At 42.8% G+C, this 12,774-nt stretch overlaps 1 protein-coding gene across 8 annotated transcripts in view; it reads left to right on the plus strand.

Annotated features, from left to right (window-relative positions):
- UGT1A1 (UDP glucuronosyltransferase 1 family, polypeptide A1) overlaps positions 1–1,555 on the plus strand; it is a 136,669-nt gene extending 135,114 nt beyond the window's left edge. For 7 of the 8 annotated variants that reach the window (XM_077956049.1, XM_077956048.1, XM_015111223.3 and 4 more), the window contains one exon: positions 559–1,555. In XM_077956049.1, coding sequence (XP_077812175.1) covers positions 559–856 — 298 coding nt within the window. In that variant the 3' untranslated portion in view covers positions 857–1,555. 8 annotated transcript variants of the gene reach the window in all.
- Positions 1,556–12,774: the final 11,219 nt, after the last annotated feature.

Below are 12,774 nucleotides of genomic sequence, written 5' to 3' on the forward strand. Positions count from 1 at the left end.
TATTTTTTAGTAGAGACGGGGTTTCACCGTGTTAGCCAGGATGGTCTCGATCTCCTGACCTCATGATCCGCCCGTCTCGGCCTCCCAAAGTGCTGGGATTACAGGCTTGAGCCACCGCGCCCGGCCACTTCCTTTTTTTTTCAAGAGCTCAAGAACATTTATTAAGAATAAGGTTCTTAATTATAACCTTTGAGGTTATAATAGTAACACAGCTTGGGCAACACAGTAAGACCCTGTTTCTACAAAAAATTTCAAACTTCGCCAGACATAGTGGTGCATGACTGTAATTCCAGCTACTCTGGAGGCTGAGGCAGGAGGATGGCTTGAGCCCAGGAGTTGGAGCCTGCAGTGAGCCATGATTGTGCCACTGCACTCCAGCCTGGGCAACAGGGCAAGACTCTGTATCTAAAAACAACAACAACAACAACAATAATAGAAACAGGTTTCCTTTCCCAAGTTTGGGAAATCTGGTAGTCTTCCTAGGCAGCAACAAGCATAAAGAGAGGATTGTTCATACCACAGGTGTTCCAGGCATAACGGAACTGTCTTTGTGTTTAGCTACAAGGAGAACATCATGCACCTCTCCAGCCTTCACAAGGACCGCCCGGTGGAGCCGCTGGACCTGGCCGTGTTCTGGGTGGAGTTTGTGATGAGGCACAAGGGCGCACCACACCTGCGCCCCGCAGCCCACGACCTCACCTGGTACCAGTACCATTCCTTGGACGTGATCGGTTTCCTCCTGGCCATCGTGCTGACAGTGGCCTTCATCGCCTTTAAATGTTGTGCCTATGGCTACCGGAAATGCTTCGGGAAAAAAGGGCGAGTTAAGAAAGCCCACAAATCCAAGACCCATTGAGAAGTTGGTGGGAAATAAGGTAAAATTTTGAACCATTCCCTAGTCAGTTCCAAACTTGAAAACAGAATCAGTGTTAAATTCATTTTATTCTTAAGGAAATACTTTGCATAAATTAATCAGCCCCAGAGTGCTTTAAAAAATTATCTTAAATAAAAATAATAGAATCACTAGTCAGTAAAGATATTTGAATATGTATCATGCCCCTCCGGTGTCTTCGATCAGGATGACACATGCCATCTTTCAGAGGATGTGCAGACAGGCTGGCGTTCTACATGCCTTTTCTTACTCGGAAACATGACCTGTTTGGGAGTGCAGGATTCAAAGGTGGTCCCACCGCTGTCCCTATTGCAAATGGCAGTTTTAATCTTATCTTTTGGCTTCTGTAGATGGTTGCGATTGATCCTTAACCAATAATGGTTGGTTCTCATCTCTATCCGTGCTTCATAGGCGCCCCCTTGTGTGTTTAAAGAGGGGAAACTTTGTACCTTTAGAGCATAGGTGAAATGAGTGAATGATCTATTGCTTTGAGGAAAAAGAATGATGCTGTAAAATTGATGGGTGGTGTGTTTGAGAAGATAATCATTGCTTATGTCAAATGGAGCTGAATTTCATAAAAACCCAAAATACAGTGATGAAGTGCTGGGCAAGCGTATTTTTTTCTTATGTTTCCTGCAACTAAATAAATTTATATAAATTCTATTTAAGTGTTTTCTCTTCATTGGTGTTGCATTTATTTATTGTTAAGTTGTGTTTTCTAATTACAAAGGTAATGCATGATTATGACAGAAAGTTTGGAAAATATAGAGGTTCACACACATATGCCCTCATTGCGTGCGCACATATAAATGCATGAGAAAAGAAAAATAGCCAGTAATCACATTGCCCAGAAACAACCCCAGTTACAATTGTGGCAGATACACATACTTATAAATACTGCAGAAATATCAAGTATACCTAGTATTTGCTAACACTCTTCTACTCTGTCATGAAGATTCATCCAAGGTGTTTTTGTATAATTAATTCATTTTCAGTGGCCAAGCAGTATTCTATTTCATGGATATACCAGGATTTATTTAACCACAACTTCTGGTTGGATTCACTTTTATTATTTTGTTAAAAAAAAAAAAAAAAAAGGCTGGGTACAGTGGCTCACGCCTGTAATCCCAACACTTTGGGAGGCTGAGGTGGGTGGATCACCTAAGATCGGGAGTTTGAGACCAGCCTGGCCAATATGGTGAAACCCCATCTCTACTAAAAATACAAAAAAATTAGCTGGGTGTCGTCGCCAACATCTGTAATCCCAGCTACTCCGGAGGCTGAATTCAAGGAGAATTGCTTGAACTGGGGTGTGGGGGGGGGGGGTTGTGGGAGGGGCAGAGGTTGCAGTGAGTCCAGATCACACCACTGCACTCCAGCCTGGATGACAGAGTGAGACTGTCTCCAAACAAACAAACAAACAAAACAAACCTCACTGGACATCCTAGTAGCTAAGTCTTTCCACACATTCGTGATTATTTCTGTTGGAAAGTGCATTACAACAAATTGCTAGTTGTCTCAGTCTGGGTTTTCCTGAGATAAGGATTCAAGGGCCAGGAGTTTACTTAGGAAGTAAAGGAAACACTGATAGAGGAGTGGTAGAGTGAGAAGGGGTGATGGCCATCAACAACCCGCTCTCTTCTGGGCAATTGGAGCTTAATCCTGCTGGGTGACTCTGGGAGCCAGTGGAGAAAAGACACCCTAGACTTATCCCCATGAGGAGCACGGCTGTTGGGTGCTTGAATACTTGCCTCCTCAGTGATCGAGACACACTCCCAGGTAGTAGTAATTTCTCTGCACTTCCATTTGGCCACAAAGGGGGCTCTGAAAGTCAGAGCTGATGAGAAAAACACACGCCCTTGTGACTGAAGAGGTGCCACAGGGGATCTGTGTGGGGCACCACCTGCATTGCTACCCTGGGCAGATAGCTTGAGAAATTCCCACACTGCATCCCCAAACTGTTACTATCAGTGTGTGAGGGAGACAGGTTCCCATACCCTCATTAGCACAAAGTACTATCCTGAAAAAGAAAGCCTGTCAGTTTGATAGGAGAAAAGCAGGATCTTGTTTACACTATGCTTTTATTATTGTTATTATTAGAGGTTGCATTTCTTTTCAAGCCGATGAACCGTCTATGTTTATTTTTTGGAGGATACCCTTTTGCCCACTTTGCTATTGAAGTGTATGACCCTGAGGATTTGGTAAGAGTGTTTATTGCATTCACCAGAATGTCCTTTTTGTCATGTACTGTATTTTCTCTACTTTTTTTTTTGTTTGTTTGCCTTGTTTTACTATTTTGTTTTGTATTACAAGCAAAGTTTTAAATCTGTAAGCTTCAAATTGGAGCTGCAGTGGTGCAGAGAGTGAAGATTTCAGCTGGTTCCCTGACCCCAGCTCCATCTCCTTCCCGAGGCAGTGGCTGGAACACATTCTGCCCACTATTTCCCTCTCTACATCCTTTAGGTTGTGCAGTGACCCCTCAACTACGTTCACCCTCCTAAAAAGCCCTTCCTAGTCCACCCGGGGCCCATCTCCCAGCCTCACTGCCCCTGGCTCCTTGACGCCTGACCTCTCTCAGGGACCCCAAGGTGCTGTGAGCTCCAGCCAGCTCATGCTCATTTGCACCTTTGTGTCTGTAGCGCTGAGGCACTCTTGTTTACAAGTGAGAGGACCCAATTCCAGATACTTTAAGCATAAGGAGTATTTTTGTAAGGAGGCAGGCTTCTGACGACGCGAGGCTCACAGCCAGGCCTGCGCTGGGTGGAGCCTCCCCTTCTCACTCCTGTCCCTGTTGGGTCAGAGAGCCAGTGTCCTCTTCCCTCTCCTCAGGGTCTTTTCGGCCCCTCAGTCCCCATATCCCTCTGCCCTAGCTCCCAAGATCCCACAGGAGACAGACTGGATTCTCTCTGGCCTAGAGTGCCTCCTTCCTGAAAGTCAGAATCTGATCGGTCCAGCTGGATCAGGTGTGCACTCCCTGTCCAACCATCAGTGCTGAGAGGGATTACGGAGAGAAAAGCATGGCTCCCACCGTCCCATTACTGTGGCTGCTTGGGCCAGGGGAGAGGGAACCTTGTGAGCTGGGCAGAATCCACCTTGTAGAGGCTGCCTCTGGGTCAGTGATATGGTTTGGCCGTGTCCCACCCAAATCTCATCTTGAGTTGTAATTCCCATTACCAACATGTGTCATTAGAGGGACCCTGTGGGAAGTAATTTGAATTATGGGGGCAGTTATCTCCATGCTGTTTGTGTGATAGTGAGTTCTCACAGGATCTGATGGTTTTATAGGGGGCTTTTCCCCCTCTTGCTCATACTTTCTCTTGTCTGCCACCTTGTAAGATGTGCCCTTGCTCCTCCTTCACCTTCTGCCATGACTGTGAGGCCTCCCCAGCTATGTGGAACTGTGAGTCCATGAAACCTCTTTTTCTTTTCTTTTCTTTTTTTTTTTTTTTTTTTGAGACAGAGTCTCACTCTGTCGCCCAGGCTGGAGTGCAGTGGCCGGATCTCAGCTCACTGCAAGCTCGGCCTCCTGGATTTACACCATTCTCCTGCCTCAGCCTCCTGAGTAGCTGGGACTACAGGCGCCCGCCACCTCGCCTGGCTAGTTTTTTGTATTTTTTAGTAGACACGGGTTTTCACCGTGTTAGCCAGGATGGTCTCGATCTCCTGACCGCGTGATCCGCCCGTCTCGGCCTCCCAAAGTGCTGGGATTACAGGCTTGAGCCACCGTGCCCGGCCAAAACCTCTTTTTCTTTGTAAATTACCCAGTCTTGGGTATTTTTTCATAGCAGTATGAAAATGGACTAATACAGTCAGCTTCTGCACAGTATTTCCATTTTCCCACATTATGTCTTGGCCCTTTTGTGTATTTAAGCTCACAGGATGCTACAAATAAAGTGTTTTCTTATTTCCTGGGTAGTTCCCACGGAAGTAGAGGTGCAAAGTGCCATAGAGTGACAGCATCTAAGAGAAGCTGATTTTGTAAGTGGATTGTTGAGTTCAATATTGTTGTCATAATCAGAAAAAAATGTATTTACTTTTTTTTTTTTTGAGTTGGAGTCTCACTCTGTTGCCCAGGCTGGAGTGCAGTGGTGTGATCTTGGCTCACTGCAACCTCTGCCTCCCGGGTTCAAGCGATTCTTCCTGCCTCACCCTCCTGAGTAACTGTGATTAGAGGCACACGCCACCCCACCACGCCCAGCTAATTTTTGTATTTTTTAGTAGAGAGGGGGTTTCCCCATGAAAAAAAGTATTTTCAATTTGGAAAACCAAGAAGAGCCCACTTCTTCCTCCCTGGTCTTGCTGTCTTCATGTCCTCTCTAGATAACATGCTCAGGAGCCTCTTACTTTTGGCCGTGGCTTACACACTCACCCTGTGTGTAATTTAAAAATGACCCCTTTCTCCACTCCTCCTGATTGCCATATCCTTCACAATGTGACTTTGCAATTCTTCTCATGAAAAGGAGGAATCTATTTCTCCAGCCTGTGGGTCCTGGCTGGCCTGTGACCTGCCCTGGCTGACAGAATGTGGCAGGTGACCAGCACTGGTTTCAAGTCTAGGCCTCATATTCCCTTCACATTCCCTCTCACTGTCTCAGAACCCTGCCCAGCTGCTATGAGAACAGCCTGGGCGAGTCCTGCTGCATGATGTCCCCATCATCCTAGTCACTTCAGCCAATAGTGAGCCAATGGCCAACCCTCCAGCTGTCTGAGATGCATGAATGAGACTCTAGTTGTGCTTGGCTGGACAAAGCACAGATCCACAGACTCGTGCAGGTGACTCATACACTTGTCAATGATAATAATCGGTTGTTTTCAGTCATTAAATTTTGAGGTGGTTTGTTACACAGCAATTGCTGACACATTCACTTCCGGCTCTAAATGTATCACTTTTCATGTGTTGAGTCCGAAGACCTTCAGAGGACAGAGATATGTTCCACCTACCCTATATCCACTGCAGTATGGAAAGTCATGCTTAGCTGCACACAGTAGGCATGCAGTCTGGGCCCGTGGAATGGACTTGGCAACCACCTCACCTGAGTGATCTTTCAAAGCGAAAAGAAGGCTCAGTGGGGAGTGGAAGGAGGTAGTGCATAGGGGCACTCCTGTGAAAGAAGGGGCATGGGATAGCTGCTCATGTCTATTTCATGTTGATCAATGTATCTTCAAGTGCAGAACTAGGAACAATGCAGGAATTTTATAGGGAAGAAACGTTGGGTGTGATAAGAAAGCTCATTTTCTAACCATCTGAATTCCATGAAGTAGAAAGAGACTGGTCCTGAGAGTAATGAGCTCCCTTGTATTAGAGGTGTCCGAGCACAGGCTGAGGAAATCCCATTTGGCTGGATGGGCAAACTTGGAGTGGGAATTCCACATAAGCAGCCTTGGCCCTAGGTGTCTCTGAGTTTTGTTCCTGTTGTCTTGCAGTGCCTAGAAAGGTTTCCCAAAGGACAGTATTTCATTGTTCTACCTATGATCTGGATCATCTCTCCCAGCTACAAATGACAGGGAAATCCTTTGGGCTCCACTTTTGGTTTAGGAAATCAGGGTGCCTCCTATCCTACTTGTCTTTGATATTCTTTATCTTGTAAGTATTGTGATAGTGGGAATCCACTTCTTCTCTTGCAGTCATCCAGTCCCTGGGAAGGAGGAGTACTTTCCCCAGGGCCTCTCAGTCTGCCCCTCCTCTCTTCTGCAACTGTCCTGACCACACCTCCCCAACCAGGGCTCTCATGACTGTGTTCCCCTGGGACTTGGTTGTAAGCCATCCCCACTTCTACCATCTCCCTTTCCCAAACAGGCCCCTGTACTTCACCACACACATGTGAGTAACAGATATGCTGATTGGCGGCGTGATGTAGAGTGTTCACCCCAGAGTCCTGTGCACTCTTCAAAGCCCTGGGTTGATAGAGACTCAGGGAGGCAGTTGGATCTCAAAGTTCCGAGGGTCTGGGATCTAACGGTGATAGTTCTAGTGAAACCCTCCCACCCTGCCAGGAGGCCCATTCCTATAAGAAACATGACTGAAGAGCCCAACTGTCTCACTTTGACAACCAATTCTTCCATTTGCATTTCCATTGATGTGTATTGGGCAAAGAGCGGAGCTTTTTCTTGTGGTTAGTTTCTGTTTAATCCAGAAGAGGACCCTAAGGAAAGGTCAGTGTTTAGGTCCCAGAGTAGCTCTTTAAAATCCTTTAAAGGAAAAGGGAGTATGGGATAGTAAAGGGCCGTGGAATGGATCTTTGAGGATCAAGGAACTTGGGACAGGAGGAGAAATGATCTGAGAGTCTTTATTCCACCATCTTGACATCTATATTGGTGTTTCTCAATTTTTAAGAAGCTGTGGATATTGAGAAAACCCCTTAAAGGAGTTACGAGAGATGCTGATATGGATTTCTCATTAGCCATTAATTATCAGTGTCTAGAAGAGAGGGAGAGAAGGCTCTATTAAACCAAGGATATTATCTATTGCTGTGTAACAAATTATCATAAACTCAGTGGCTTAAAAGAACATCCATTGATTATCTTATGGTTTCATGGGCCAGGAGTCTGGGCATGGCTTTCCTTGGTCTTTTGTTTAGGGTCTCAGAGCCTGCAATCCTTTCCGGAGTTCAGCTTTCTCTTCCAAACTCATGTGCTTATTGGAGAATTCAGTTTCTTATGCTTGTAGGACTGAGTCCCTCAGTTCCTTGCTACATGGCCCTCACCACAGGCAGTTTGCATCATGGCTGTTTACTTTTGAAGGCCAGTAGAATGTTTCTTTTCAATCTGCTAAGAGGGACTCTCATGTGGCATAATGTGATCATGGGAATGACATCCCACCATCTTTGCCATATGATATAATCCACTCGAGAGAGGGTCACCCATCACCTTTGCCATATTCTATTGGTTAGAAGGCAGTCAGTCACAGGTTACACCCACATACCCTCAAGGGGATGGCTTTATTGAAGGGTATGGGTCATTAGGGTCATCCTAGGGTGTGTTGTCACACCCTGTACTTTACAAATTCTGTTGATCTCATAAGAGCTTGAGGAAGAGATGACGGAAGCCATTACAGAAGCAGCAGTAGACTCGAGTGAGGAGGTGTCAGAGGAAAGAGACGACCTGGGGACTTTTGAATCAGATGACAGTGGTAAGAATGTCACCCACATCTCTGCTTTCCTGCCCCATTTCAGACACAAACTCTTTAGGTCTCCCTAGGCCTAGGTCTCCCTTTCTCCATCTGCACAGTGGACATCACTCCACACATGAAGCTGGAGCTGCGCAGGTGGAGGCGAGGCCAGGGACACAAGGGCATCTCCTGTCATGGTCATTTCCATACTGCACCTGGGTGGCCTTTGTTTTCATAGGTACCTTTCAACAAGTTGTGAACCTCCTGGACATCATTGACAGTGAATCGGCAAAGACGGACACGACAGGGGCAGGCCTTGACATGCGGAAGACCCTGGCCTCGGTGATAATCACGGAAAAGGCTACCACTGAGCCTTCTGTGGTGATAAACACTCTCATCCGCTGCCTGCAGGTGTCAGAGGTAGGGCACCTTACCCACTGGGCTCAGCCACCTTTAGCTGTGTGTGCATCCATCCACCACCCAACACATAGTTAGTGACTCTCAGAGATATGGTGCATGGTACTAGGATACAGAGATGGGCAAGACTGTGAGGTGCTTACTCCCTGAGGACCAACTGGGACCTGGGATGTTCATAAGTTTTAAAAGTTCCCTTGTATTCTGACACAGTGGGTTTGGGAGCCATTGTTCTAGAGCACATGAGCTGAGTTGCAAAGATGTTGAGCCAGTGGGCATGGGAGAGTAAAGATACACCAGACACAGGGTGCAGGGATGTTCGCCTAGTGGGGAGATGCTTAGCTGGGTTAGGGGGCTGGGGTAGAGGACGTTGGAGGGAGTGATGCAAAGTGCAACCAGAGGCCAAGGTGGATTTGTACAGACAATGTTTGCATCACCTTGTACCAGACAAGGTTTTGAACTAGACAGGGTTTTGACCAGAGCTGATCCAAACCTTGCTGGGCCCCACCCCCAGAGTTTCCGATTCAGTATGTCTGGGGTGGAGCCTGAACTTCTAACAAGTTCCCAGGTGATGCTGAGGCTGATCTGGAGAGCATACTTTGAGAACTGTTGGATTTTAGACTACCCTTTTATCTTGGAGTGGGTAGCAAAGGGGTGGTATAAGCAGAGGAGCTTATTTATAAAAAGCTTTATTATTTTTGTTGGATTTGGATTTGCATTTGCATTTTCTCCCTTTTATTTTTAGTTGACACATAATAATTGTACATATTTATAGAATACAAAGTGATATTTCGGAACACGTATACAATGTGTAGTGACCGAATCAGGGTAATTAGTATATCCATCACTGCAAACATTTATCATTTCTTTGTGCTGCAAGCATTCAAAATGGTTTCTTCTAGTTTTTTGAAAACATACAATCAATCATTGTTAATTATATTCATAACCTACAGTGCTATAGAACAGGAGAACTTATTCCTTCTCTCCAGCTGTAATTTTGTATCTTTTAATCAACTTCTCCCTATCCTCCCCTGATCCTACCTTTCCCATACCCTAATACTGAAATTCTACTCTTGACTTCTATGAGCTCACCATTTTTATAGCTCCCATATATGAGTGAGAACATGGGGTATTTATCTATCTGTGCCTGACTTATTTCACTTGACATAATGTCCTCCAGTTTCATTCATGTTACTGTGAATGACAGGGTTTCATTCTTTTTTATGGTTGAATAATATTTCATTGTCTGTATATGCCACATTTTATTTATCCCTTCATCCATTGATGGGCACTTAGGTTGATTCCATATCTTGGCTATTGTGAATAGTATTGCAATAAACATGAAAATGCAACTATCTTTCTGATATATTATTGTGAGGTATGCTCTTTCTATACCCAGCTTGTTGAGTTTTTTTAAAAAAATCATAAAGGGTTGTTGAATTTATCAAATACTTTTTCAGCATATATTGAAATGATCATATGGTGGTTGTTCTTGGCTCTGTTAATGTGATGTATCACATTTATTGAATTGCGTGTATTGGACCATCCTTACATCCTTGGGATGAATCCCACTTGATCATGGTGAATGATCTTTTAATTGTGTTGTTGAATTCAGTTTGCTAATGTTTTGTTGAGGATTTCTACATCTATGCTCATCACAGATATTGGCCTGTAGTTTTCTTTTCTTGTTGTATTCTTGTCTGGTTTTCGTATCAGGGTAATGCTGGCCTGGTAGTATGAGTTTGGAAGTATTCCCTCCTTATCAATATTTTTTTTGAATGGTTTGAGTAGAATTAGTATTTGTTTTTATTTAATGTTTGGTAGAATTCAGCAGTGAATCCATCCAGTCTTGAGCTTTTCTTTGATGAGAAACTATTCCTGTCTCAATCTCATTATTCAATATTGGTTCATTGGAGTTTTCTATTTCCTCATTGTTCAATCTTGGTAGGCTGTATGTGTCCAGGAATTTGTTTCCTATAGGTTTTCAAATTTGTTGGCAGGTAGTTGTTCATAACTCTAATAACTCTTATAATTCTTTGTATTTCTTTTGTTTATTTATTTTGGTGACAGAGTCTCATGCTGTTGCCCAGGCTGGAGTGAAGTGGCGCAGTCTCAGCTCACTGCAACCTCTGCCTTCCAGGTTCAAGCAATTTTCCTGCCTCAGCCTCCCAAGTAGCTGGGATTACAGGCACGCACTACCATGCCCAGCTAATTTTTGTATTTTTGGTAGAGACAGGATTTTGCTATGTTAACCAGGCTGGTCTCAAACTCCTGACCTCAAGTAATCTGCCCACTTCAGCTTCCCAAATTTCCGGGATTACAGGTGTGAGTGCTGAGATTACAGACATGAGCCAGTGTGCCCAGCCAGTTATTTGTATTTCTGCCAGTCTCAGTTATGTCTCCTTTCATTTCTGATTTTACTTATTTGTGTCTTCACTCTTTTTTTTCACTCCAGCTAAATGTTTATCAATTTTGTTTATTTTTTCAAAAACTCAACTTTTCTTTTGTTCCTCTGTATTGTTTTATTAGTTTTGATTTTGTTTATTTCTGCACTGATCTCTTGTCCTTCTTCAAATTTTGGGTTTGGTATATTCTTGCTTTTTTAGTTCCTTAATGTGTATCATTAGGTTGCTTATTTGAATTCTTTCTACTTTTTTGATATTGGCTTTTATTGCCATAAACTTCCCTGTTAGTACTGCTTTTGCTGTATCCAATAGATTTTTGTATGTTAGATTTCTGTTTCCATTCGTTTCAAGAAAATTTTAAATTTCCTTCTTAATTTCTTTATTGACCCAATGGTCATCCAGCAATATATTGCATAATTTCTATGTGTTTGTGTATTTTCCAAAGTTTGTTTGTGGTTGATTTCTAGTTTTATTCCATTGTGGTCAGAAAAAGTAATATGATTTATACTTTGATGAATTTGTTGAGACTTGTTTTGTGGCCCAAGATATGGTATATTCTGGAGAATATTCCATGTGCTGATGAGAAGAATGTGCATTCGGCAGCCATTGGATGAAGTGTTCTGTCAATGTCATTTAAGCCTGTTTGATCTAGTGTGTATTTTAACTGTGATGTTTCTTCATTGATTTCCTGTCTGAATAATCAGTCCATTACTGAGAATGTGGTGTTTAAGTCCCCCACCATTATTGTATTGCCGTATATCTCTCCCTTTATATATATTAATGTTTGATTTATATACTTTGAAGCTCCTGTGTTGGGTGCATAGATATTTATAGTTATTATATCCTCTTGCTGAATTGACCCCTTTATCATTATATAGTGACCTTCTTTGTCTCTTTTATAGTCTTTGATTTATAGTCTAGTTTATTTGATGTAAGTATTGTTACTTCTGCTCTTTTTTGGTTTCCAGTTGTATGGAGTATCTTTTTCCATCTTTTGTTGGCATGTAGTTGTTCATAACTCTAATAACTCCAATAATTCTTTGTATTTCTTTTATTTATTTATTTTGGTGACAGAGTCTCATGCTGTTGCCCAGGCTGGAGTGAAGTGGTGCAATCTCAGGTCACTGCAACCTTCATTTTCAGTCTGTGTGTCTTTATAGGTGAAGTGGGTTTCTTGCAGGCAGTGTATAGTTGGGTCTTTGTTTATCTGTTCAGCCACTCTTTGTCTTATACTTGGAGAGTTGAATTCATTTACATTCAGTGTTATTATTGATAAGTAAAGACTTGTTACTGCTATTATGTTGTTTGCTTTCTGGTTGTTTTGTAATTCCTCTCTTCCTTTCTTTCATACTGTTTTTCTTTGTGGTTCAGGAATTGTTTTCCTGGTAGTATGTTTTAGATAATTGATTTTTATTTTTAGTGAGTATATTATAGGATTTTGCATTGTGGTTAGCACAAGAGTTGCTAAAAATATCTTATACATATAACAAGTTATTTTAAAGAGATGACAATTTATCTTATATCACAAAGCAAAATAGGAACAAGAAAAAATTTAGAAGCTTGCATTTAATAACTCCATCGCTTCCACATTTGACTTCATATCAACTCAATTTACATCTTTTGATATTGCCTCTCTTCATCTCTTCACAAGTTGCTACAGGTATTACTATTTTCAATTATTGTTTCTATTGAAACAATCATATTGTTTTCAATACATTTCTAGAGTTACAAGTGGATTACCCACAATTATGGTATTAGAGTATTCTGAGTTTGCCCATGTACTTAATTTTACCAGTGATTTTGCACCTTCAAAGATTATCTTTTTTCACATTCGTGTTTTCTTCCTTAGGACTGAAAAACTCCTGGCATTTCTGGTGGTGGTAAATTCTCTCAAATTTTGTTCGTCTTGGAAATACTTTATTTCTCCTTCATATTTTAAGGATAGCTTTGCTGGA

This window comes from Macaca mulatta, chromosome 12 (assembly GCF_049350105.2).
Source record: "Macaca mulatta isolate MMU2019108-1 chromosome 12, T2T-MMU8v2.0, whole genome shotgun sequence".
In the NCBI taxonomy this organism is placed as follows: domain Eukaryota; kingdom Metazoa; phylum Chordata; class Mammalia; order Primates; family Cercopithecidae; genus Macaca; species Macaca mulatta.